This window comes from Phragmites australis, chromosome 5 (genome assembly GCF_958298935.1).
Source record: "Phragmites australis chromosome 5, lpPhrAust1.1, whole genome shotgun sequence".
Taxonomy (NCBI): domain Eukaryota; kingdom Viridiplantae; phylum Streptophyta; class Magnoliopsida; order Poales; family Poaceae; genus Phragmites; species Phragmites australis.
In genome coordinates, this window is record NC_084925.1 from 3188339 (window position 1) to 3215605 (window position 27267).

General features: G+C 42.3%; 2 protein-coding genes across 3 annotated transcripts; one reads left to right on the forward strand and one right to left on the reverse strand.

Moving 5' to 3' along the window:
• The first annotated feature begins 4356 nt into the window (after positions 1–4356).
• LOC133917369 (putative germin-like protein 2-3) lies at positions 4357–5791 on the forward strand. The gene is made up of 2 exons (XM_062361272.1): positions 4357–4551; positions 5041–5791. Exons 1-2 carry the CDS (start codon positions 4431–4433, stop codon positions 5568–5570), a joined length of 651 nt encoding a protein of 216 aa, XP_062217256.1. The 5' UTR covers positions 4357–4430; the 3' UTR covers positions 5571–5791.
• Positions 5792–16569: 10778 nt separating this feature from the next.
• On the reverse strand, positions 16570–25736 carry LOC133918424 (SUPPRESSOR OF ABI3-5-like). 2 transcript variants are annotated; one of them, XM_062362301.1, is made up of 16 exons: positions 25532–25736; positions 23926–24055; positions 23689–23729; positions 22718–23459; positions 22553–22624; positions 22374–22466; positions 22216–22295; positions 20823–20973; positions 20442–20526; positions 20277–20368; positions 20137–20205; positions 19883–20053; positions 19279–19447; positions 18101–19036; positions 17575–17765; positions 16570–16885 (listed from the first exon to the last, which is right to left on the reverse strand). In XM_062362301.1, the coding sequence occupies exons 2-16, from the start codon at positions 23971–23973 to the stop codon at positions 16706–16708; spliced, it is 3120 nt and encodes a 1039-aa protein (XP_062218285.1). In that variant the 5' UTR covers positions 23974–24055; positions 25532–25736; the 3' UTR covers positions 16570–16705. The 2 variants fall into 2 exon arrangements, with proteins under 2 accessions (XP_062218285.1, XP_062218284.1); XM_062362300.1 differs by having other exon boundaries at positions 20823–20976.
• Between the last annotated feature and the right edge of the window lie 1531 nt (positions 25737–27267).

Below are 27267 nucleotides of genomic sequence, written 5' to 3' on the forward strand. Positions count from 1 at the left end.
ACGATTAAGGGCCGAGGGGGTCGCGGATTGCCTCCCTCAGCCTAGCCATCGGTGTCACCTCCGGCACCCACCGTCGAGTTCCGAATGGACCTACCTCTAGAGACGTAACCTCCATTCGACCGCCGCCAGAAATGGTTGAGGGGGTCACGGACTGCCTCCCTCGACCTAGCCGTCGGCGTCACCTTCGGCAACTACCACCGGGTTCCGGATGGCCCTGCCTTCGGAGCCTCACTGTGGTTAAGGGTTCAGGGGGTCGTGGACTGCCTCCCTCGGCCTAACCATCGACGTCACCTCTGGCACCCGCCGCCAGGCTCCGGATGGCCCTACCTCAGGAGTCTCACTGTGGTTAAGGGCCGAGGGGGTCACAGACTGCCTCCTTTGGCCTAGCCATGGCGTCACCTCCAGCACCTACTGCCATGCTCCGGATAACCCTGCCTTCAGAGTCTCCCCATAGTTAAGGGTCGAGGGAGTCGCAAACTGCCTTCCTTAGCCTAGCCATCAGCGTCACCTCCGGCAGGTGCCGTCGGGCTCTGGGCCATCCGGAGCCTCATCGCGGTTAGGGACCAAGGGGGTCGCGGAGTGCCTCCCTCAGCCTAGCCATCGACGTCACCTCCGGCAGTAGCCTCTGGAGCCTCGCCGTGACTAAGGGGGCACGGACTGTCTCCATAGGCCGCAATTACCGCCCAGCTCTGAATGAATTGTTTTGATTTGGAAATTTAGAACAAATTTGGAAAGGTATCTGTCAGCATCGGACAGAAGAATCTTCATATCATGCTGGAACCTAGCGACAACCAGGGCTGAGTGAGTCGTAAACTGCCTCTCTCGGCCTTAATCATCGGCTTCACCTCCGTCCATCGCCGCTAGGCTCCGAGACTACCCCGCCTTCGTCAAAGAGCTCGTCTCATGCCCCCACAAGCGGCTGCACACTCCATCGCCAGGAACAACAAGGTCCATGTCCTCCGCCAAAGGTGTCGGGATCAAAACCCTCCGCACCTCGATAGCACCTATTGCAGTCGTGTTTAGGCCTAAAACTATGCAAGGCTTCATCGCTCCAGTTGCACCTAGTATCCTACAGTCATACCTACCATTGCACCCTCCGGCTGCTAGAAAACCGCAACATGCAAGGGGGGTCGGGGAAGGTGAGGCATGGAGGCTTAAATGCACACAATAACACGAAAGGCTACACGTTCGGAGGATCACCATACATTTCAATCAAAGGAAAAATAATGAGCGGATCCAAGGATCTAGTTATCTTATTAATAACTTGTACATCCAAAAGACGCTTACAAAACAAGCACCGACAAACAGGTGACAAACAAAGAAACAAATCCTGAGAGAGCAAACCAGGCAGAGAAAGAATACAAGGTGACTATTAAGGAAACCACAAGCACTAGCAGTGTTGCATGAAGCGGTGTATGCTCTTCATCTGTGGCCTACCATTATGGAAGCTGATGCAATAGCCTGCCCCCAAGCCATTAAAGGACGAGGACGAGAACTAAGAGAACTCCTCTGCGGCCTTGTTTCCCTCCTCCTTGGCCTTTTTTCCTTCCCCACCTAGGATGCCTCCTTCTCCGCTTCTGCCTTATCCTCTTCATCGATCTCCTTCTCCCGGAGATCCCAGTCGACCTCCCCTTCATCATCAGAGATCTCGATAATCTCGACTGGAGCGGCTGGGCAGACTGGAGATCGAGACAAAGTGACGGGGGGCGGCTCCCTCTGCAAGGATGGAAGCATGATGGCCGTCGGCTCCAACCTTGCAAGTACCGGCTCCAACCTTGCAAGTACCGGCTCCAACCTTGCAAGCATGCCCGCGGGACCACTTGATCCCGGAGGCACCACAACAGGCGAAACCGACGCTGGCGTTAGAAGCGACGAGCCAGTAGAAACCATTGTCATCTCCGATGATGAGGAGGAAGAGGACGCCATACTCAAGCCAAGAAGAGGCACTCTCTTACACAACGGTGAAGGATCAACTAGGTGAACCCCCGACTTTTATAGCTGGGCCAATTGCTTGCGCACGCCAGGGGAGGAAAACGGTGTCGTCACAGGCGTCGATTTGCGGCACTCCCAATTAGTCCCCTAGGGGGCCAGTGGCTATGCCTGGGTCGATCCGCGTCCACGTGGCAATGTCTTTCGGTGGCTCCCTGGTTTTTTGTGCCCACGTCTTGTCACATTTATGGCTCAGGCCTCTTTCAACGCATGTGAGGGTCATGGGCACAAGACCCTAGACGAACCTGCGCTTTACCTCATTAGACACACTGCCATTATCGCACGCTATCCATTACTCGGGCCACACACAACCTATACCATGACGGTGCAAGCGGCCAAATGACTCACCATCAAGGGAGCTGAAGGGCTTACTCCGCGTAGGCCCCGGAGCTCATTGACTCCGTCAGGCCTCGTCGTGGTAAACCGCTGAGGGGGTCATGGACTCCCTCCTTCAGCGTACTTGTCAACCACTCAGTTTCCTTCATATTATGATGTCTCCATCAAGCTTCGCCATCATCGCTCACGGTCACCACTGAGAGGCTCCTCAATGGTGAGAAGCTATATTAGGATATGCTGACTATGATGCTGGGCTAGAGTTAGTTTCTTCTATATCCGCTTGTCCCTTCATACCTCGAGGCCAACGGATGATGGGGTATTGTTGGGGGAAATACCCTAGCCTACAAACATTACTAAAGGGTTGCCATCAAGAGCTCCTCCGAAGCCCTTAGGCTCTGGATCCTCAGCCGGAAATCCGGCTTCTGAAGACCATGAACCTCTCTGACCACTGCCTCTTGAGACAGTGGAAGTTGCTGGTCTCCGAAAGGGATTGTTGGGGGCCGTCTTTAAGAACCCCCAACGCTCCTGGCCCCATCGGCCTATGCCTGAGAATCTCGGGTCCCCGAAGGCCTGTTGGGTCTCCAGGCTCAAGAGCTCTCCAAAGCCCCAGTCTCCCGGAGCCCCTGTCCTGCGGAGCCTGGGTAAGCTCTCCGAAGCCTGAGGAGCAGGTCATCAAGCCTTGGAGAAAAATCAACCAGAGGGGGCCTACGAGTCGTCCTCCGCCTGCAAGGAAGTAATCGGTATTTAATGCCGGTGCAAGTGGTGACCATCCTAATATCCCAGTGCAAGTGGAGGTTATCTTGACATTCAGGACAGTGTGACGTCGTGCCATAATTGACGATCGGCCGAGTATAGTACTTTCTAGATCACCTACACCACTGTATTTATCATAGTAGATAATATCTTCAAGTTATGGATAAATGTATTCCGCCTAAACTCAGACTGCGTAATTTGACTAGCCTCAAGTCCCTATAGCATAGCGGTAACATGCATCGCTATCTCTTTAAAAACATATTTGTATATTTACACACCAAAATTCATTATAAATATAGACTTAAATCCATTAGGCCAGAAACAAATCTCTTAATAATAAACATATTGGTATTCCTTCATCACTACTTCAAATTTAAATCTTCAACCTACAAAAGACTCTCAACATATTTATTCATGAAAAATATTTTTTTTTTACCAACCCATGGAGTACTGCCAAAGATTTTGAGAGCTGCCGCCACAGGGTTTCCGATTCTGGACGGCCATTTTGCCTTGTACGACGTGTACGCATATAGTACACACACCTCACGTGACGTGGATACTTGAGACTTGAGAGATTGATTCGGCAAACCCTAGCTTCCTCCACTACTGTCCAGGATTAGTAAATTTGATTACATAAATATTTATTTAAAATAAAAATATATATTTATCAATTGTGCATAGCAAAGAGTAAGATATGAGATTTATATAGGTTTCAGCCTTCCTCAAAATAATAATCATTATCATATCTTACCTTTATTAATCTTAGAAGAAGACAATTAAAATAGAGTGTATTTAATCTACTCTCATGAATCTTAACAAGTTTTCTCTTATTCTACATTCTACAACTTTTTTTCGAATTAATCTGATCGTAACTTTAATTAATCTATTATGGATCTTAATAGATTATTTCTGCTTTGTATTTGATATTTGATTCTCCTTCCTCTACCCTCTCCTTATACCCCACTTATGTAGTCGGATTGAAGAGGGGTATTGTAATCTTTCAAAATTGTATTATGTGGAGGGTTCTCTCTTAATCCGCAGTGTCTTGCAAATGCGGCAAATCCAGCGCGGCCGCGTCGACCAGCTGGTCCAATGCAATACTTGTGGACTGGGTCGGTCGGTCACATCAAGTGTCCACATACGTGTTGTATGAATATTGGCGGGAACAAGCTAAGTCTCACAGGACCCGGTCGCCTGCATGCATGCACCACCGCTAGTTGTGACTATTATATATATTCACGTCCTCCATGCCTCTTCGTCATCCAAGTTAAGCCATTCTACTCATACCTTGATAACTCGAGCTTCCCTTCGTCGGCTCTTACACGACATAATCTAGAAGTTTGTAGCCAGCCATGGCAAGGCCCCACTCGATCTTCCTTGTTCTTCTTGTCGCAGCAATGGCGTCTCCTATGGTTCTTGCTTACGACCCAAGCGCTCTCCAGGACTTCTGCGTCGCTGACTACGCTTCCAATGGTGTGTGCATGTTGGAGATGATCCGCATCTCTCTCTCTCTCTCTCTCTCTCTCTCTCTCTCTCTCTCTCTCTCTCTCTCTCTCTCTCTCTCTCTCTCTCTCACACACACACACACACACACACACACACACACACACACACACACACACAAAGATAAACACACGCATGATTACCACACACGCATGGGAGGAAGAAGACTCTCATTTGGTGACGCTGTAATTAACACGAGCACCGTTTTCTTTGTCCTACTATTTCTTGCCTCAATCTTATACATGTACTTATACACACACGACGCAGCACATACTGCACCCACTGCCTGCCGAGTCTCACGGCCAACTCAAGCCACTACCATATCAACGTTTCTATATATCCATGCAACAACTCCACTCACGCATTACATACACATCTCCTCTACTGATTCTCCTGCATGAACTACATGCACGTCTCTAACCTTTGCTATCCTGATGGATCCATGCATGCACGATGCAGTGTTTGTGAACGGGATGGCGTGCAAGGACCCGAAGCTGGTGACGGCCGGCGACTTCGCCTTCTCCGGCCTCCAGAACCCCGGCGACACGGCCAACGCGGTCGGCTCCAATTCCACACTCGTGGACGTGCACGTGCTCCCGGGGCTCAACTCGCTCGGCATCTCCCTGGCGCGCCTCGACGTCGCCCCCTTCGGCCTCAACCCGCCGCACACGCACCCCCGCGGCACCGAGATGCTCACGGTCGTCGAGGGCGAGCTCTACGTCGGCTTCATCACCACGGACGGGAAGCTCTTCGCCAAGGTGGTCTCGAGCGGGGGCGTGTTCGTCTACCCCAAGGGGCTCGTGCACTTCGCGTTCAACCTCCGCGCGCGCCCGGCCTGGGGGATCGTCGGACTCAGCAGCCAGAACCCCGGCCTCATCCGCGTCGCGGAATCGCTCTTCGGCGCCGTCCCTGGCGTCACCGACGAGGTGCTCGCCAAGGCGTTCAGGATCGACACCGCCACTGTGCAGATGATCAAGGCGAAGTTCTAGACCAAGAATTAATCAAGGAGCTTTAGCATCATCATCACCATCATCATTATTATCCAAAGAGTCAAGGGGGGCTGAGTAGTAAGCCCCCATGAACATTTTCATTTCTCGCAGGTGTCGTCGATTTGTAGTTTGTTTGATACTTCTTAATTCTTATCTGTATTTGTCAATGATTTTTTATATCTAATTCATGGGCTGTCGAGAGTGACAAGTTATTGATCTTTGATAGTTAGTCATTTGAAGTAGCTAAGTACGTGCTTAAATCTGGAGATGTTGGCCGCTAGCTTATATTATTTTGACTTTTGAGTGAGGTGAAGCTAGTGAATTCAGAAAGGATGAGAATCTTTCGCCAAAAAAAGAAAGAAAGGATCGAGAATGCATCATCGCTCTTCTGTGCTCAAGAGAGAGAGACACTACGTGACAAAAGAACATAAGTGACAGGTGATATTCGTTATAGCTGATGGGTTCCGTATCTGTCACCTCGAATATATCATTGATGACAAGTCATAAGTGACGAGTAAAACTATGTTATCAATTAGATCATTGTTGACGAATCACAACTTGATATGTTACTAATAAATGTCATAAGTGACGGGTCACAGTAATGATCCGTCATTTATGACTGATGAGCATTTTTCGTATTTTTTGGACATGAAAAAAATCAAAAAATATTTTTTTCATCCGAGTCATCTCAACGCAGGGGCCATCAATACTCGCCACATGTCACATGCTATTTTTCACTGTTTTAAACTCTACATTCGGTAGGAATCGAACTCACGACCTCCCCTTGCGTGCGTTGCCTCTTACCACCACACCCTCACGTGCGTTCTGAAGGAAGTCATATATTTAATCATTTTAACATTTTTTGTCGAATGTCATAAGTGACGAGTCATAACCGTAACCCATCACTTATGACTGTTTTTTATCGAATTGTAATTTGATAGGTGATCCGGAATAACCTTCAGTAAAATAGGCATAACTTTTACGTACAAACTCCGATTTTGATTTTTTATACTCTATGGACATCTAGAGAAAAAGTTACATCTGTTTCTCCCTGACTTTGTCAAGTTCGGCAAATTTTTCGAGACCAAAAATAATATGAAAGATTGAGTTCTCACCCTCTAAGGCAAAAAAAAAAAAAAAATTAAGTCTGGAAGATTGAGTTCTCGCCCTCTGAGGGAAAAAAATTAAGTAAGTTGTGATAAGAAACTGATTGATTAATACATCTAATGATTGATTAATTAAAATTTCTTTACCTGCTCTGTTTCATCAAACTGGTCATTAGTGATAGGTCACAATTTGATCTGTCACTAATGACTCTCTAGGATGATCCGTCACTGATGAGCTGGTTATTAGTGACGGATCATAACTTAACCTGTCACTTATGACTGGCTAAGGATGATCTATCACTTATAACTAGCCTAGGATGACCTATCACTATTATTATAAGTGACATGTCATATTATGACCCGTCATTAATTTTGTGTCTACTTTGTCTATTTTTCACGTAGTGAAAGAGAAGATGGAAGGTATCTTCTTTCTTGACTTTCTGATGGAAAGATGGAGAGTATCTTCTATGCATGCTCAGGTAGACAGGCATCCATCTAACTCGATAGAATTTTTTACATGTGATAGAAAACCTTCTTGGCCTGGTGAATCCAGCCAGTGGGATGTCTTCTGCCACCTCCCCATCCACCCAACCCCCGCCAGCTCACCACGAGCAGGTCGACCCCCTTCCATTCCTCCCCACTGTCCTCGGTGACACGCGCTTTCTACCTAGGTGAGTCGTCTACTGGGCGCCCCAAGGGCCTCCATTGGATGGATATGAGCCTCCCCTACGTCGGCTCCTCGCAGTCGTCTTACCAAAACATGGTGAAGGAGAAGGCACCTTTGGTCGAGCCATCCCCTTCTCCATCTCCGGTCGCTCTGTCACCTCAAGCTCTGAGTGGCTTCATGGCGGATTCGCGGTGCGAGCCACAGCAGGGCCCTGTTGTGCGCTAGTTCTGTGGTTGTTATTCCGCCGCCGACCCGGCACCCCTCTGTGTTAGAGAAAATGAGTTGTTGTAGTCTGCAACCGAAGAGCCATTCCGTTGATGAGAATGACCGTGTCCTCAGCTGAAGAATAGGCATGGTGATCACGTAGAGTGCAGGGCGTGACGTGCGTGACCGCTTCTAGCGACATGATGATTGTAATCTCACGCTTCACAAATTCCTTCATGGTATCAGAATCTAGATCTCTTTCCACTTTCTCACAAACCTCTCTTCGCTCATAGCCATGGCTGGCCAGTCATCAGCATCCAGCCAGCCACCAGCACCACTAATGCCCAATCACATGATCAATGTCAAGCTCACACAGGACAACTACCTATTGTGGACTACACAGCTCCTCCCCTACCTCAGGAGCCAGCGCCTCATGGGCTTCGTCGATGGGACAAATGCCCATTCGAATCCAAGGATCACTAAACCTCCAACAGGTGAAGGCAATCCTCCCCGCATCGACATCAATCTGGCGTACACCACGTGGTACCAACAGGACCAGCTGGTGCTGAGTGTCATTCTCTCCTTCATCTCCGAGAAAGTGTTGGGTCATGTCATGAGCCTGACTACCTCCTGCGACGTTTGGCGCCAGATCGAGAGGATGTATGCATCGAGCTCCAAGGCACAGATCATGCAAATCTGTATGTAGCTCGCGACGATCCAAAAGAATGACATAACAATGATCGAGTACTTCCGCAAGGTGAAGAGCCTCACCGACACGCTGGTCGCCATTGACAAACCCCTCGACAACGAGGAGATGTCTCCTACATGCTACGCGGCCTCGGCATAGAGTACAACCCACTGGTGACAAGCATCACCACCGCGCTCACTGAGTTGACCACCATCAGCGATCTCTACGCACACATGCTGGCTTTCGAGCAGAGGCTTGAACACACCAACACCACCATTCAGGTATCCTTAGCTAATAATGTCAACAGGAATTTTGGTCGTTGTGGAAATCCCAGGAACAACCATGGTCGTGGCCACGGTGGCGGCAACGACTGTGGTCGTGGCAACAACTCAAGCAAAGGAGGAGGCCAACAGAACAATGGTGATCGCGAGATCTGCCAAGTGTGCCACAAGCAGGGCATGATGCCCTTCGCTACTAGTACTACTTTGATCACTCCTACCAAGCGACCGACACCAACAAAGTTGCAACAGCAGCCACAAATGAGTACATCGTCGACTCGGACTGGTATGCAGACACCGGAGCGACTAACCACATCACCAATGACCTCGAGCGGCTGCACATGAAGGAGCGATACTCTGGTGGTGATCATGTTTAGGTTGCCAATGGCTCATGTTTGTCTATCTCACACGTAGGAAATTCATCTATTGCAACTTTTCCTCATTCTCTTCTGTTAAACAAAATCCTACATGTACCCAAAATCAATCGCCATATGCTATTTGTTCATAAGCTTGTTTCTGGCAATGGTGTTTTTGCCGAATTTCATCCAAATTGTTTCTTTGTCAAAGATTGAGCCACGAAGAACACACTTCTCATCGGATGGTGTAAAGATGGGCTCTACTCCATTCCAAATAAACCCACACAAGCTCTTCTTTCAGCCAAGATCACTTGAGAGCTGTGGTGTCGATGGCTTGGACATCCATCCCCTTTAGTTGTTCATCGAATCTTAGAAAATAACAACCTTGCTGTAGCACCAAATAAAAATCTTTCTGTCCGTGATGCATGTCAGCAAGGGAAGTGCAATCAACTTCCTTTTAGTCCTTTGCTCTAGTCTTCTAGACCTTTATAGTTGATTCATACTGATGTGTGGGGTCATGCTCGTGTCTCTGTTAATAGCTTCAGTTACTATGTTAAATTTGTTGATATTTATAGTAGATCCACATGGGTTTATTTTATGAAACATAAGTCTAAAGTTGCATTTACTTTTCTTCAGTTCCAACATCATGTTGAGAAACTACTTGGCCTGAAAATTAGCACTGTACAATCTGATTGGGGAGGGGAGTATCACAAACTGAGCAAACATTTTGAGCATACTGGCATTACTCATCGCATTTCCTATCCACACACACCAGCAAAATGGATTAGTTGAGAGAAAACATAGACATATTGTTGAGACTAGCATAACCTTGTTAGCTCAGTCCCAAATGCCAGTTAGATCTTGGGATGAAGCCTTCCACTATGCTTGTTTTCTGATAAACAAAATGCCTATTCGTGTGATCAATTTTGATACCCCTCTCCATAAGCTTGCTGGTAGAAAACCTGACTACAATCAGCTCAAGGTTTTTGGCTCAACTTACTGGCCTAATTTGAGGCCCTATAATCAGAGAAAACTTTATTTCAGAACCAAGCGATGCACTTTTATAGGTTACAATGCTAATCATAAAGGCTACAAGTGACTAGACCGACGAACTTGTCGAGTTTACATCTCAAGAGATGTTATCTTGGTTAACAAATAAATGTTTTTAGCTATGTACACCTAGCTAAAAGGCTAAAACTGTCACCGCCGGAGTTGGATGCAATGCGTGATTGCACCGCACTTGAGCAACCCTTTCACCCCGCTGTGTTGTCATTGGTAGGCATTGCGATAGATCATCCGTGATTCCTTGCAATGTCACCCAGCGCCCCCGATGATTAAAATTCATCGTCTTCTTGCCCACATCGGGCTGCGATCCTCTAGCCAATCTTGTCCTATAATCATATCATAGCATCCCAATGAACCTGCACCGATTGTTCGGGTGTATGTATGTACATAACCTATTTGCTTTTTCATGCCTTGTCGTGCTACTCAGAAAACATTTGAGTGGATAATCTCTAACATGATTTACATACTAAAACGTTCGTACATTGCGTCCTCGTTTCAGTAGCAGCGTTTCAAGTTTCGATACTTCTTTGCGTACGGCTGCTTTATATGGGCGATCTAACCGGAACTTGCAATGTCCTGTGCTCGGCTGCCTATTTAATAATTTAATAAGTACAATTTCACGCCGCTCTATTCCCGTCTGTCACGCGGGCGACCCGGGTTTGATCCCCGGAAACGGCGCTGGCGAGTTGAGATGGCCAGCCCAGGCCTTTTGCCGGTCGCCGTCCCCTCCCCTCTCGTAGGGATGTCTATTTAACAGCGGATAAATATCATAATAAGATTGAATATAAATAGTATTTAATATCTATTAATATGTTTGTGGACGAAAAATATTACTCACTAGACACAAATATGGATAAGGTATATTTATCCGTTTACCTATATAGTCTATGATAGATGGGCTCATTTATCCAACTCTAATCTCTCATATAGTCATATCCTCATCCTGAGCCACTACTCTATGGATAAATGGGTATATATGTGAATAACAGATTTGATACTAACTTACCTGCAAGCATTCATGATATACTCACGGATGAATAAAAAACCAACAGATACAAATATAGATGAACACTACCCACACCCGTGGTACTCTATTGTCATCACTACTCCCCTCCCACTGCTGACAAGCGGAGCGCCCCGTGCACCAAGCCGTGCTCCTGCGACCTGGCGGACCACCGCTAACTAACAGCACGCTCTTACTACCATTGTCCTTCGTCAGCCTCCACCTCACGTTGCCGACCGCCGCTGCGTTCTTGGGTCTCTGTCTCGCCTGTGACCGCCGGCGTCCCAACCTGGCCGGTCCCCGGAGGCTGCCGCCCTCACCTCCCCGCAGGCATCCGCGGCGGTGATAGAGCATTCCCTTGGGCGTGGAATTTAAGCCTGCGATTCTGTGGCGTAGGACGTTTCGTTGGTGGGCGTGTACAACTGCACTAAAAATGGCTTTGTTGACTGAAATGAGGGCCCATAGAGACCCACCTTGACCCATGGGTCCTTACAGTTGCAGCAGCCATCAGAAAGCTTGTCTAGCAACCTTAAGACTTGCCCAACTTCTTTGAAAACAAATCTCATAAAATTGACACAGAACACAAGCAACTTTATGCATTAAACATTTTGTGCTACGCTGCGCCAACTCATGATCTACATGAAAAAATAATTGTTGAAGTTGGGGTAGAAATGCATATTAGAAGATAATATTTCTGAAATTGTGCCGCTTTAGTGTTTGATCAGAGCAAGAGAGATACATGCAACAGAGTCTTCTATTCAGATAGAACTAGTGTCAATAATTACCTTTAATGTGCATACAATAATGTATAGATAAACTTGACAGAGTACAATGCATAACACAGAAATAAGATGCAATACAAAGAATATATAGAACCATCGTACTATGTCCGGTATTCTATAATTGATGTTTAGACAAAGTAACTGAACTGTCTCTGTGTTTAATTAGGCTATCTGATCGTCAAGCTTTCAAAATTGGAGGGAGTACATATTTTGCAAAGCAAAATTTTCTACGTTGCGCTAATTTAAACATCAGTGTCATATTTATTTTTCCTTTCAACAAAAAATTGCATGTCATTGCAAAACAGCGTCGATAGCAAAAGATGGATTTGTTATGCTCTAAGCAAAGATTCTTTTGTACCTTGCGCTCGCTGGAGCACATTTGCTTGATCGATTTGTACCAAAATCATGAAGTATATGGCATCCACAAGACTTCTCCTGATGTGAGATAAAGAGATTATTTTACTGACTCTGACTAATTTGAATAGAATCCTAAAGGAATTTGAAAACAAAACGAGAGGATTAGAGAATGATTTCCATTTCGCAACAGGGCATTATGACAACAAATATACAATTATGCACTTAATCAAATCCGTGTCCTGCACAAAATGTGTTCCAACATATTGATGCATGGATTTACGAAACCCGCTTTGCGCAAACAAAGGTATAGCTTGGGAAAATGTGAAAGTGCATCTAACCCTTATTTGTGATTTGGTAATTAATAATAATACATATGGACTAACAATAGTGTTGAGTTTATTAGTAGGTTGTTCCATAGGCAATGCATTGAGAGATATGTATGAGCTATAAGTGAATGGGGAGATTGAAAATGCATCAAGATAAATGAGCTCTAGGTTCTTTCATAGGAGATACATAAGTGATGAATCATGAATTTCCTGAAAAATACCATGAGAACAAAAGAAATGCATCGTTGTCATTGAGCTCCTAGTGATGCTCATAAGGAGAAGAAAAAGCTCAATAAGATTAACAATAAACTTGAAGATTAAGTTACTTGTGGAGATCAAGTAACTAAAGGTATGATATTGTCAATAGAGTTTTATGGGCTAACCCATGTGCTATGTGCTTGAAAATGAGTGGGGTTAGGTTATATATGAAGATTGATAATATGCATAAAGGCTAATAAGTTACGTGTGAAGATCAAGTAACTTAAGGTATATAAGTTATCAATTAGGTTTTATGGACTAACCTATGTGTTTTGTGCTTGAAAGTGAGATGGGGTTAGAATCCATAAGAAGGCATCAGTTAAATTGAAATCATATATGCCAAGAGTGAAGAACAAGAGTGGACTCCATAATTAATAAAGTGAATTCCTTGAAGATGTTGAATACAAAATGGTTTTCTATGGTAAGACGGTAAAGGGTAAGCAAGACTCGGCTGCGATGGACCATCTGTGGTGAAGGGTAAGCAAATGGCTTGACGCCAAAGTACCAAGACGATGGTGAAGAACGAGTGAAGGCTTTACGCCAATGAACCATGTGAGGCCCTGGAAACCTATGAATGATTCACATCAATCATATGAAGAATCAAGAAGAGATGTAGTGAAGATTGTATGGAAGTTGTCAACCCTCAAGGTTTGAATGAAAGAAGAGGTACTTGAAAGTTTTTCAAAGGCTCAAAGTAGTTCAAATGAGTTTTATCTTTGAATTTGAGTATAGGTATATCACACTATTAAAAGGGATGCAACATAGAGCTAATTGTTGTATCTCAGTGCTCAAGAGTTTCTAACCAAACCCAAGTGAGAGTTCTTTTTAGAAATCCCGGTGTGGAAAGTGTGTAAGTGTCCGAATTAAATTTTGGAGTGTTTCTAATTTGATCCAATGTATTTTAAGTCATGAATTCAGTTGGGATGTGTAACACTCTGAATAAGCTTTCCGAAGAGTCCAAAATCGTCAAAATCGGACTTCAGGATCAACCGTTTTTCAAAGGTCAGCTGTGCTGAATCCGGATATTCCGGGTTAACTCGGATTATCCGGGTTGTTCGGAGTCTCCGGGTGAGGTTCCGAGGAGAGGTCTCGGTTTGGGCCTTTTTAGTTGACCCGGATACTCCGGGTTGACCCAGATACTTCGGGTTCCGGATACTCCGGGTGAGATTCCGAGTCTGGGTGCTCAGTTTTGCCTTCTTTAGCTTACCCGGATACTCCAGGTTGACTTGGAAACTTCGAGTCAGTACAGAAAAGTCTGTAACGACTAGTTTTTTTAGATGGGTTATTTATACCCCCTCACTCTCATCCTTTGTGGCAGCGGCAAGGGCATGAAAGAAACATCCTCTAGAGCCAAAAGAACTCCCTCCCACTCTAATCTAGTGTGAGATTTGAGAAGAAAAGTGAGTTAGGTTGAGAGATTGGAAGATTGAGTGCAAGTGAGCTAAAATCTATACTTGAGCACTTGAGTTAATCGGCAAGAAGTTCGATTGCGTTTGTTACTCTTGAAGGTGAAGCCTCCTAGCCGGCTAGATGTTGTCCGATGAGCTCCAGTACGTGTGGTGAGCCGCAAAAAAGTTTGTGAAGGCTTCGATTTCGCCTCCGCAAGGGAAAAAATCAAGAGTGGAAGTCAAACTCAAGTGTGACTGAGCTTGGAGAGAAAAGTGGTTGAAAGAAACCCGTCTCATTGGAACTTCCTCAACGGAGACGTATAATTCGCAGTGGTGAATTCGAACTTCGGGAAACAAATCTTGTGTCTCCTCTCTTGTTCCCTTTCATTTGAGTTCTTGCTTAATATTTGTGCATTTTGCTCGATCTATTTATTCGTGTGTATTTGATTGTAGGTTCTTCTTGGATCTACTCGAAATCATCACTTGGAACACACAACATCACTTGGTTTGAGCTAGAACTCTTTAGGCGTACTTTAAATTCAATTTTGAGCTCAGTTCTATACAGAACCCGAAGAATCCGGATTTACCCAGAAGTTCCGGAACTGTACAACCCGGAGACTCCAGGTTGTTATAACCCGGAGACTCCGGGTTGTTATAGAGTAAAGGAAAAGTGAGTGAGTATGTGCAAAAGTAGTATGTGTATATTACAGAGATAACCGGTATAGGTTACAATGCAATTTGAGGGCAGGACATGATAAAAAAGATTAGGGACTAAGCATATTATACAGGGACAATAATATCAATATGTAATTAATAATATTATTCAGTAAGCAAATATTTATAGCAAGTGGTACATATAGTACAAGCTAAGGGACTAAATTCTAGAAAAACATCAGGTACATGAAAAGTTAAGGATACATATGAGAGATATCTTCAAGCGCTCTGATATTTGACTCATATATACTGTAATATTTTCTTATACATGATGTTCTTTATTATTGTCCTAGCTGTTCTATCTTTATTTTTAATGAGAATCTTTTATTCCACTTAGTGATGTCGCTCTTGAAATGACCACATATAACTGTCCATGTGAGAAGACAAACCCTTTTAGATTGGATATGTTAAGCATACCTTAAATAAAGCCATAGTCTGTTAAAAAAATCGTTAGGCAAAAAATATGGCATTGAAATATTAGCGTCTCATACAAAATAGCTCAAAAAATTACTGGACATGCATCTAACCAACTCCACTTTTTGGTACCGATATAATTAAAGCGAAGACAAAAGCCACTATATATTTAACATTTGTAATTTTTTAGGCCACAATTGATTTGATGCACCTAAATTTTTGCATCATCCCATAAACTAACATAGGTATCTTCAGTGCTCTGTCACTACCACAACAAATATCACATAGTGATAGTGGCCCAAATGCAAGCTTGATGCTTAATGGTTCTCCCTAAGTTACGTTAGGTTTCCCTACAATTTCAGGGAAAGAGAGTAACATACCAAAGCTAGGATGCACTACGCTATACTTGTCGTCATCATTGTTGCTGGCAGTGAAATACTGCTGGGAATAGCGAGCAAGGTAAATGCCTATCAGAGATAACTTCAAAATAGTAGAATTCTTTTCTCGGATAAATCACTCGAACGCATGTTTAACACAACTATTAACCAAGCTGCTCCACTCAGATTACAGTACAACTATTTCAATCCTCACTAATTCATTTACTTTTCATAACCACAACCAACCCTGTTCTTTATATATACATATATGTTTTTCCTTAGAATATTTTATGATATGTAGTCACCATAATGTAATCACAATGATAATCACAGTGAAATCAACATACAAAAGGTCAAATCACATAGATCGTAAGAACAAATAATTAATCGTCATTGATTCATTTATTCTTATGCTCGTAAAGAGAACTATCAGAAGGGGAAAAAAGAAAAATCACCTTCTTTATGCGCGGGCCAGTAGATCCCCGACAAGTGCATGGAGATCGAGGCAGGACAGGTCGATAGCAACAACGCGATGAAAGTGGGTGCGAAGGTGGGGTTGAAGGCGATGTCAGAGTAGAGGTTGGCAAATTGTGGCTTGGCAAAGGCATCAAAGGGGGGGGGGGGTAAAAGTGACATTAAAGTAAGGATTGAAGCTTGCAGTGGCCAAACGACAGCAACACTTGGGGTGAGCCGACGAGGGTACACACAGAGAGATCAAAGCTAGAGAGTAGGGGGCAGTGTGGGCTGATACAAGGTGAAGGGCGAGTCGAATGTCGCTAGAGGAGTCTAGAAGGGCAGAATGCAATGGAAGGCAGCCTACCTATCAGCGACTATGAACAGTAGCTACAGGAACTCGATGCCCCAAGAGCTCATCAATTCTTGCCGAACTAATATATGTTATAGATTCGTATGGAAGCTCTAGTACTGTCATATCTGGTACCTCTGCTAATCCAGCACACATAAAGAAAAGGAAAATCCAAACAAAAACATAAGAGGTATCGAGCTACATGACAAGATAAACAATGAGCCCCTTGGGGATTTAACACATAATTCAGCAGTTAGGCTTCTCAACAAAGCACAAGCACACAGTGCAAGATATAATACCACAAGTAAACGAACTACAACATGCGACGACAGAATCAAAAAAATAGTTTAGGGCATCTCCCTGAATCTTGCAATGGCCTTCTTCTGGATGATGGTCTTATAGCTATCCCCAGCTTGGGCCTCCAGCGATGGATCAGCTTTCCGCTGCTGACTTCCAAGTCCAGCCCTAACGTCAACAGATTTTGTCTGGACTGGTTCCTTGATACCACTGCCATCCTTTCCCAGGCCCTGGATATTTGCAAAGTAGTTGCAAGAAACAAAAACAATACCAATGCACACTCACGTCAGAAGGTATACTATTGTTTCCCAGTTTCCATAATCTAGACAATATCGGCAAACTGATTCCTCTGCAGTCACAGTAAGTTACTAACTTCTCATGCCCAACAAACTATTCATAGCCATTAGAGATTGCGTCCCTCAAGCTAAAAAGATCGGTGATGTCTGATTCGTGCAAGGTAATTTTAGCCTTCCAAATAGAGTCTAGATGCTCCTCTACAAAGAAAAAAAGTAGCGTCTACATGCAAAAGACATGGACTCGAATGTACTAGACATGGACTCGAATGTACTAGTAAAGACGCAGGTATCAGTTACTAATTTATTCTGATGTGAGATCTACAGGACAAACTCAAGAATCGATATTAACAGCTTGCCATCTCCAAACTACATCAGTTAAGAGAGAAGGCCAGTCAAGACTTAAAAATAAATTTGATATCTTAAAACATATGGTCATACATAAATAAATTTCAATTATAATAATGCCAAACACAGAATCATTTGCAGCTGAGACAGCAAACATACAGGGACATGAAACTCTTGATCAAATATGGGAGACATTAAATGCTAATAGGAAAAGAAGATTACAGTCAAGCCATCCAAGAGCATCAACAAACTGAGAAATACGTGGCAGACGAACTTACCAGTCCCTCCTGCCAACCCATGTTGCGTAGAATACGGTTGCCCACATTGCTTTCATCAATTGCTCTATCAGCAGTGATAACCTCATAGTTTTCAGTGTTGCCAATTTCACCACTAGAACGTTCACCCACCCCAGGAGGGAATGGCATCGATCCTATCTCACTTGAACCCTTTCGGGATGGATAGTCACCAGCTTGACAAGAAGTAATTTCCAGAAAATTAATACAAATTTTGAACAAGCAGAATGAAAATATCATCCCTATAACTTCCAGAAGGAATTCATAATCCAAGTAATATCAGTAGGGTAATAAAAAATTCCCAGTAATACCAAGTCAGGCCTATATGCACATTAATATAAAACTGAAACTGCCAACAAAGCTCCGGCAAAATGAGAATAACAAAATCTTTATGAAAACTGTGATTTGGGTGGACAGTTACTATTAGTAAAAATCTTGTGCTCAAGAAATGAGGATCGTAAAAGACTGCGATTGTAAATAGTGAGAAGTTTTAAAAAAAGTGTGTTCTTACTTGAATCCAATCCAACAATATCATTGCCAAGTGATGATCCATATAGATTTCGTCTTTCTGCAGCCCGGTCTCTGTACTGGGGTTGTCCCGGTGCCTCCGAAAACCGACGTTTACCACTCCCAGAAACTCCAGATGAAGTATTAGAGACTAAGGCAGATATATCTGTTTTGAAGGGTGCAGAAGCTGTAGGTGCCTCAGCACTTGTCATTAACGCACTTGTGCTTCTGGTTATAGTGGTGCAGGAGTCAGTGCTTCCAGCATCAGATAATGCATGAAATGAAGTGTCCAACTTGATTACTCCTCTAGAAGAACCTCTTATGACACCCATAACTGTAGTTCCTAAGCTGTTACTGACAGGTCTAGGCTTTACATCAGAGTCCAGCATTTGGGTGGCTGCAGTTCCTTGGCCAAGAGAATTATAGCTTGCAGCTGAGCTCATATCCTTAGCATTTCCGAAGTCAGATCTAGGCTTGCTTTTCAATGAGAATCCAGTTCCACCGTGTGAATTGTTAAATTTATCATCAGAGTTTGACGGTTCTTTGTCATAAAGGACAATTCGTGCAGCCTGGCCTTCTTGATTCCTTTGCTTCCACATAGCTAGGACATTGTTCATCTTCTTCTTATTAGCTAAGAGACTAGTTTTTGAGGCCAACTTAATTTCTTTTGCCTTCTCCTTTTCTCTCTTTTCTGCAGCCAGTGCTGCATTTGCAGCAGCTTGAACAGCCTCAGGCAATGAAGTTTTCTCACCTTGTTTAATTGTGGCTGCAGGCGCAGAAATCACAACCTTATTACCACTATTACTTTCTGAGGCCTTTGTATTTTCATTGGCCATATCCCCAACCACCTTAGTATTGCTCTGGTCATTACAAGGGACATATTGTTGAGTTTGTTGATCATACGAATACCAAACTCCAGAATTACTGTCATAATAAAGGCCTGCAATAAACACAAGGTTACATATTGAGACATAAATGGAAAACAAACCCCGACAGCAGAGAATTTGTAACAGAACTCTTTGATATGAAAATACAACAACAACAACAACAAAGCCTTTATCCCAAGCAAGTTGGGGTAGGCTAGAGATGAAACCCACAAGATCCAACTAAAAAGATATGAAAATCGTTACCAAAAATTAATTACAGTTTAACAAAATTGCCACAGTGGACTTGCAGGCTTACCAGTATTTCCATCATAATAGAATCCAGAGGCAGAATCATAGTAATAACCAGATTTTTCATCCCAAACAAATCCTGACTGTGCTGCAGAGCCATCCTTTTGAGATTCCGAATTGCTATTCGGTTTGTCATCAGGATTGTACTCTTTTGGAGCCCAGCCTATGGCATCATACTGGTCAAAAAGGCAAAGGGAGTAAACCAATGAGCAACATGTCTACCATCAGCCTAAATTATATGCTATAGTGTAACATGAGAATGGGATGAAACCTCACTCCCCTTAACCCCCGCCCTTTTTTATTTGTTGCCATTAACATCTTACAGTCTATCAAAATGTGACTTTGAATTACTTTTTATAATTTTATATTATTAGGAACTAACAAAATTATAGCATTGCAAAGTGCTTTTAGAAACAAATATAGTGATATTTTTCATGTGCCCAATATTCATAGTTCCAAACACACAAATGATAATATCTTAAAAATTTGACAGCGCAGATGGTAAAGAATCAAATAAGAAAGAATGGACGAAGTCATAATTAAATACAAACAGTAAGACCTAAACATATGGTAGTATAACAACTATCATCATGGCAGGAGCTATAATGGACCTGCTGAGCAAATGATGCAGCCTCAATGGCAGCTGCAGCAAGGCTATTTGACTGTGAAGCCCCTGATACAGGTCCATGTGTGCTTTTAGCATAAGCTACACGCAAAACCTGACCATTTTTCTCAAGTGTAATACCATTTGTAGCTTCAAGAGCTTTCGTAGCATCTTCCACCTGTCACAATTGGATGCTGAAAACTGTCAGAAACTGAAATCGATAAAAGAAAAGGTACAGCTTTATTATCAACCACTACTTACTGAATGAAAATGAACAAAAGCGAAACCTCTGGAAACGTGAGTAAACTTATCCCGAACAAGGCGGATATCCTGCAGAGAAATGGCATGTAATTCCGTCGACAAGGAAAGAAACCTAATCAAGCAATTAGTTTATTGCCCACCTTTATAGGTGCATGCTTAGCAAATTCATACCGAAGCATTTCCTCATCAGCGGTTTCATCCAGGCCACGAACAACTAAAACATGAGTTGGACCTGCAAATGACAGCTCAATAAGGCAGCACAATTCATACTTCACATAATTCCAGAATAAAAGCACAAAACTTGCCTAGTTCAGATCCCCTTCTCCCAAACAGCGGACTGGAACCTGTTGCATCAGCTAGTAGAGCATCCTCAGTACGGGGCTCATTGCACTACAAGAATATAAATAACATGTGATCATCCAGAAACAAAGTTTCAAGGGCACAAAAAAATTGAATCGAAGTAGACTGGTGGTATTTTAATGCACATCTAAGAAAAATATATAGAACCACATTGCACTATGGCAGTTTTCTGTAAGTAAATAAAAAATAAGGGAAAATCCAACATACCCCATCTCCCGGTAGCTGGACAGGCTAAATTGGAAGATGCAACGAAATACTGGAGAGAAGCGGGCAAAGGGAGGAAATGAAAGAAAAATTGGTAAAACAAAGAGGAGTCCTGCAAATACCTGAAAACAGGAGGTTCTGCGGGCAAAATTCATACATCCACATATACTGCATATCCAATCACATGGTGCAGCAACAGTCCTGTGCCCATAGGCAGATCTTGTAAAATTTTCTTGTCCATGAGAAGGCCCACTTATCCCACCAGTTGGTTTACTACTGCAATAAAGAAAAATTGTAGAATTAATTGCAGTGGAAGCAATAGGTATAAACACATGACTGAAAAGGGTTAGATGCGAGTAATAAAAAGAATACGAATAAAATGACTACAGAAGAAAATTTGTACGAGACTAAGAGCCTGTTTATTTGAGCTTCTACTTTTGAGCTTTTCTGAAAAGCTGTGCTTTTGGCTTATCTGAAAAGCTGCTTTTGGAAATAGACTATTTGCTTCTACAACAAATTTTTGGTTTCTCAGCACATAGCTTCTCAGAAAAGCGTCTCTTAGCGAGCTTCTCAGCTTTAGTTTATTTTCCTCAGAAGCAGACTTCTGGCTTCTCCAGAACCTCGTTTGTTCTGACTTCTAACTTCTGTCTTCTGGTAGCAGCAGAAGCAGAACCAGAAGCAGGAAACAAAGAACAGCATTGGAAAATGTAGGACAAGTAACTGAAGCGATTACATTGCATCGATACTTAACATAATAACACCTGACTAGGTGATTTGCAATAGAATCTCGTTGCCATACAAAGACCAAAAACACCTACACATGCTAATATGGTGAAGTAACCCCACCTTAACACACTTTTTCTTCGATTTGTCATACAACTACTTTCTTAAGTTCATTATTGATGATATCTAATTTGAATTAGCTTCGAATGCAATTCCCTTTAGTCATGGACCATCAAAATAACAATAGATTACAGTACCCAGTTTGGTCCTATGCTACCCTGCTACAAGGATCAGTGTATTGCTAATACAATTAGCTTATAATTGCCAATGCAATTATGGAGTTTAAGACCGAGCTACACAAGAACTTGGTAAATGAAGGCAACATTGAGTGAAAAATAGTTACAGAGGATACAAAAAAGACCAGTAGTTCCACAAGCATGAGATTTACGGCACTAATGCAACCAAACATGATTCTTTTACCTTTATTACTATTAGCATATTTACTATTACTAATGCATTTCTTTTATTTCCTATTGTTTATTTTCTTCCTCTTTTTGTTGGATCTTGTGGGTTTCATCTCAGCCTACCCCAACTTGCTTGGTACTAGAATGCTTTGTTGTTGTAACGCAACCAAACGTGACACAATCGTGCTTTGCATACTCATTTATTCACCAGCACGCTACGAAGAGTATACTACTTGAAGCAGAGACTGTTAAACATGACACTGAACAATTATATACAGGATGGAGGACTTGCAAATTGCAATATTTGAAAATAGAGAAGCACGCATACCTGTACTCAAAGAACACATTCCTACCATCAATTTCGAGGCCATTCTCTTCAGTACTTTCCATCATTCTACGGGCAGCTTCCTGTGGATAGCATACAGCTTTGTTAACAGTACATGACAGTCTGAATGGGTAATGTAATAACATTTGTTCGGTTAGTACCACAGTAGGGAAGTCAATAAAAGCAAATCCTCGAGACATGCCAGAATTTCGTTCCTTGATCACACGCACACTGCGTAGAGGGCCCCACTGAGCCTATAAGAGATCAGACCCAAATGATTAAAACGAACCAGACAATACACTTTCAACCAGTGTAACAGTTTATGAAGAGGAACTTGTACAAGAATCTGATATAGGTCGTCATCATTAATCTTCAGAGACAGCCCCTTGACAACAACAGTGGCAGATGGGGCCTGCAAGCATGAATGCAGAAGTCAAGGTTTTGTAAATTCAAAACACATACTGCTACAGATGCACAAATGTTAAAGATAAAAGTATGGTCATACCACTGAATCACCACGCCATCGTTCATCCCAGTCATAATCCCTTCTTCTGTCAAAGCGATTATCATCATAAACGCCATCTCTTTGGTTCCGACCACGACTCTTGGCACGAGGAGATCTTGATCTAGACCGTGATCTTGATCGGTCATCATGCCCACGTGATCGAGAACGGCTATGGCGCGTGTATGGACTTCCGTCTCTTTCACGACTTAACTCTCTTCTTTCACTCCCACAAGAATTGCGCCTTCTCCAGCTATTCTCTCTCCTGCCTCTCTCATAGTCCGAATCATAGCTATAACGCCCATATTCAGGATCTCTCTCATAGCTGTTCTCTCTGCTTTGGTGAGAGCTGCGGTACCGGTCTTCAAACTCACCATGAAACTCCGCATGGTCTCTACTACCAATCCTTTTGTTCCTATCAACACCAAAATCACGGTGACTGCCAGATTCATAGTAGTTGTCAGCAGAACGATAGTTATCACGGAGTCTATCAACTCCTCTGTAGGAATCGAACTCATGATGTTTTCCATCATTGTGATAATCGGTGCCATTCCTTCTGTGGTCTCTGGCAGTTGCATATTCATCATCATGATTTCTTCGAGGCTGAGACCACATAGTGCCAACGGAGGGTGCTGGTGGATACACATTTCTATCATGTGCATCATGACAAAATGCACCCCTTCCATACGAATCTCTAGGAAAGCCTTCATCCACAGATCTCCTACCATTGTAGGATCCACCAGCCCTGCAAATTGAGTTAATAGTGGACAATATGGTAATATGAAAAGGCAGTATAAAGTGAAAATGCATGTCGCAAATGACAAAGAAAGGTATTACTGTTATCCAAGCAACAAAGCATATCTAGGTTCTCTAGAGAAATTAAACAAGCAGAGTATATAATAGACACATTTTGCAGGAAATAATGGACATTAATACCACAGGTAACATGGCACCAGGATGGCTTATTGACTTACCTAAAATCTGGCTCATTGGTGACACCATACCCATCGGGTGCCTGTAGATTCAACAGAATAAGTTGAGTCAGCAACAAATTCTACAGAACAGGCAGGTAAATCCATTCCATTTAAGCAATGGCCTCTTCTTGAAATCCTTTAAAACTAACGCTGGTTACACAAAGGTCAACCACATGGCCAATAGATCTGATATTTTCATCATCCTCGGTAGTTAGTAAAAGAAAAGGCTGCAATTACACTGTTGTTCTCCCATCCATGCTGTGGAGCATAACGCCCATGATCCATTTCCAAAACTCAGCACTAGTGTTATCCTGCAAGGTTCTTGGCGATCTTTCAAACTTTTGGGAGCAGATTTTTTCAGGGTATCCTGTAAAGAAACGCATGATATCATAGAGTTAAGCAAATAGCAACAGAAAACCATATGGCCAACACAATATGACAATAATCATCGCAGGTTCAAGCTGTTACAGTCCGTTCGACAAGAATTCATTGGGCAGCATATACCACTGTCACCAGCAGCAATTGCTTGTTTTTCAACTTTTTTCTTATAGCATGAATTACTGTATAATTATATAATACTAAGGCCCTTTTGGAATGGAGGAGTTTTGGAGGAGATAGAACAATTTGTCAAGAATTACTATGAAATTCCTTAATCCAGAATGGGCATTAATTATACATAAAAAATATTTACTCCAGAGCATGAAGTAACAGTATGCCAGTGCTCAGTATCACTGCAAAAAGGATAAGCTTACCGGCAACACAGCTTATCAGACAGGGTATTAATCTATAGGAGTAATGCTGTACACGCAAATATTTGGATATAAAAGTGTGAAACCTTATGACTGTGTCCCATAGAAAAGTAGGCCTATGAGAAAGCGTGCGCAGAAAGAAAAGGAGTATCTTCTTGTAAACACGCTGATGTAATTAGAAAAACTAAGGATTTAAGGCATCTATAATTTGAAAAACACATGGCTAGCTGACCTTGCACCAGTTTTAGTTTTCCTTGTTTTCGTATAATTGCATTCCATTGCATAACCTGTATGTTTTTGGATGTATAGTTTCCTACCAAACAAAGGATAAGAATAAGGGGGCTCAACTAACTACAGAATAATAAGTATATCTCGAGACATTGATATGTGAACATGTCAAAGAGAAGAAAATAGCAGATGACTGATGTTGTATATACCTTGTAACTTATATTTTTATTTAGAGGATGAGCAAAAGGATAAACATATGTAAATTAATTGATGCCTTATAAGGTTCACATCAGGCATTTACAATTTAAATCAATTCCGCGTCTAAATACCAAAGCAAGTTATGATCTATTACTCGAATGCACATCTAAGAAAGCAAAGTGGCACATTCTAAAACATGGGATACAGTAATTAGCATTGCCGTTTATTGTCTGATAGCCTAACCCACAGAAACCGTGCGTATAACAACAATCCGACCGAACCCGCGAGAGTAACTATGTTGAAGTGTCAGAGCAATTCCAGCATGAAACCCTAGTTGGGGAACACGGCGAAATCGCAAATCGAAGAGCCAAAGCAATACCAAGGGTGGTCATATCACAAAATAAAGCATAATAAACTGCACCGCGACTTGTTTCGCAAGTCCTATGGCGCCGACTGAGATCGACCGATCGATTGACCTCGCCCGCAGCGACGAAGACGACCTAATTCAACCGAACCAGAACCTTGGATGGACGGGGTGGACAAGATTTACACTCCACCGTGCAATGGAGAAACAATTATTCCGATTTGATTCCTCCCAGCTGTTGCGAGATCTTGCAGACCGAAACCGATTGATAGAAAATCCGTCCGGTCAAGTTAGGGTTCCTTACCGACGGGAGAAATCGATCCAAGTCCGGATGAGTTTCGACTCCGCGCCAACTGAAAACCCGTAGGGAAGAGCAGGAGGAGGGCGGCGGCGAGAGAGGAATCGCTAGGTGGTGGCTGGCGAGGCTCGGTGGCAAGAGGTGGAGGCGGGTCGGCGCTGGCGAGGAAGGGGACGGAAGTGTCCCCGCTTAGAAAAAGGTCAAGCGGAGGGGGGGGGGGGGTTCCCGTGTTGTGTATGATGGCTCACACCGAAACTTATAAACAACTGTTTTGCTGAAAGCTGTTTAGGCTTTATACTAAAAATTATTGGTTTTTAAAAGAAAATTTATTTTTTATAAAAATCACTCTCAATCAACATATCAGTTTTTAATTTATTTTATTAAAAACCAGCTTTTTAATTTATTTTATTAAAAACCAGCTTTTTAATTTATTTTATTAAAAACCAGCTTTTTAAAATTCAGCACTAAACCAATCTGTTTCTTTCGGTTTATAGATTTTGAAAAGCAAAATCTAGTAATAACTGTATCAAATGAGGCTCATGTGCTTAGGACTTAGAGACATGGACAAGTCTTCATGAATTTTTTATATTTTTTAAATTTAAAAATTGTAAATATATATCTTTGTTTTAAAATTTTACAATACTATATTTCTATCGAAGTGGTCATAAAAAATTTTGGAAAAAAAATGTATGGTAGAGGATGCTATAATCTAGTGCTTAAAAATTTTAAACGCGAACAATTACATTATAATGAGAAATGAAAAGACAAATTTTAGCATCCTAAAATTTATCTTTTCTCATTTTATAAGTCATATTTTTGTCTAAAAAATTTTTTAAGCTAGAGGATAGCATCATCTTCATCATAAGTTTTTCAGAATTTTTTATGACTATTTTGATAATGTTTTAAATTTTGAGAGTATTAGAACATTGTATTTTTATTTTTATTTTTATTTTTAAAACATGTCATCTTTTAATAGGCATATATTTATATTTTTTATTTAAAAATAGAAAAGTTTGAGTCTTCGTAGGCTCTCGTAAGACGCTGATTTCCGGCACGAGCGGCTTCCGTAAGGCCTAAAGTTTTGTCCGCGCAGAATTGTGTGTATATATATATATATATATATATATATATATATATATATATATATATATATATATATATATATATATATATATATATATATATCTGCTTCAAAAAATGATAGATACAAGCTATTGTCGCTGTTGAACGAGCGAGATTTGGTGAGCCTCACAGTCAGTGCATTAAATAACCAGAGAAAATCATGTCTCGTCTGCTGAGCGGGCGACACGTTCAAATTAATTTAATTTATAGTAGAATAGGCATAAGTAGACTTTTTTTCTAATATAACTTTTGTATATGGCAATTTGAAAAATATTACACATTATTTTGCTGAAAAGTGTTCATTGTGTAAATAGTTGTCCAACGGTTTCATAAAGTATTCTATTTTATCCTTAATTTTGGTTCAATATAATTTTATCGGTACTTCTTTATTTAATTGATGTAAAAGTGTGTGAATTATTTTTAGTGAAGTGACGTTAGGAGGATACAAAATTTAATTTGTCAAACAATAGAAGTTGTGAACCACAATAATTATATAACCCAATATGAATGTTATATACACTGATAAACATTAAATGCGATATGGGGTTCATCGTCGATGCATGAATGGACACTAAACGTAAAGAGAAGACGACAACAAATATTGACATATACGATACTCC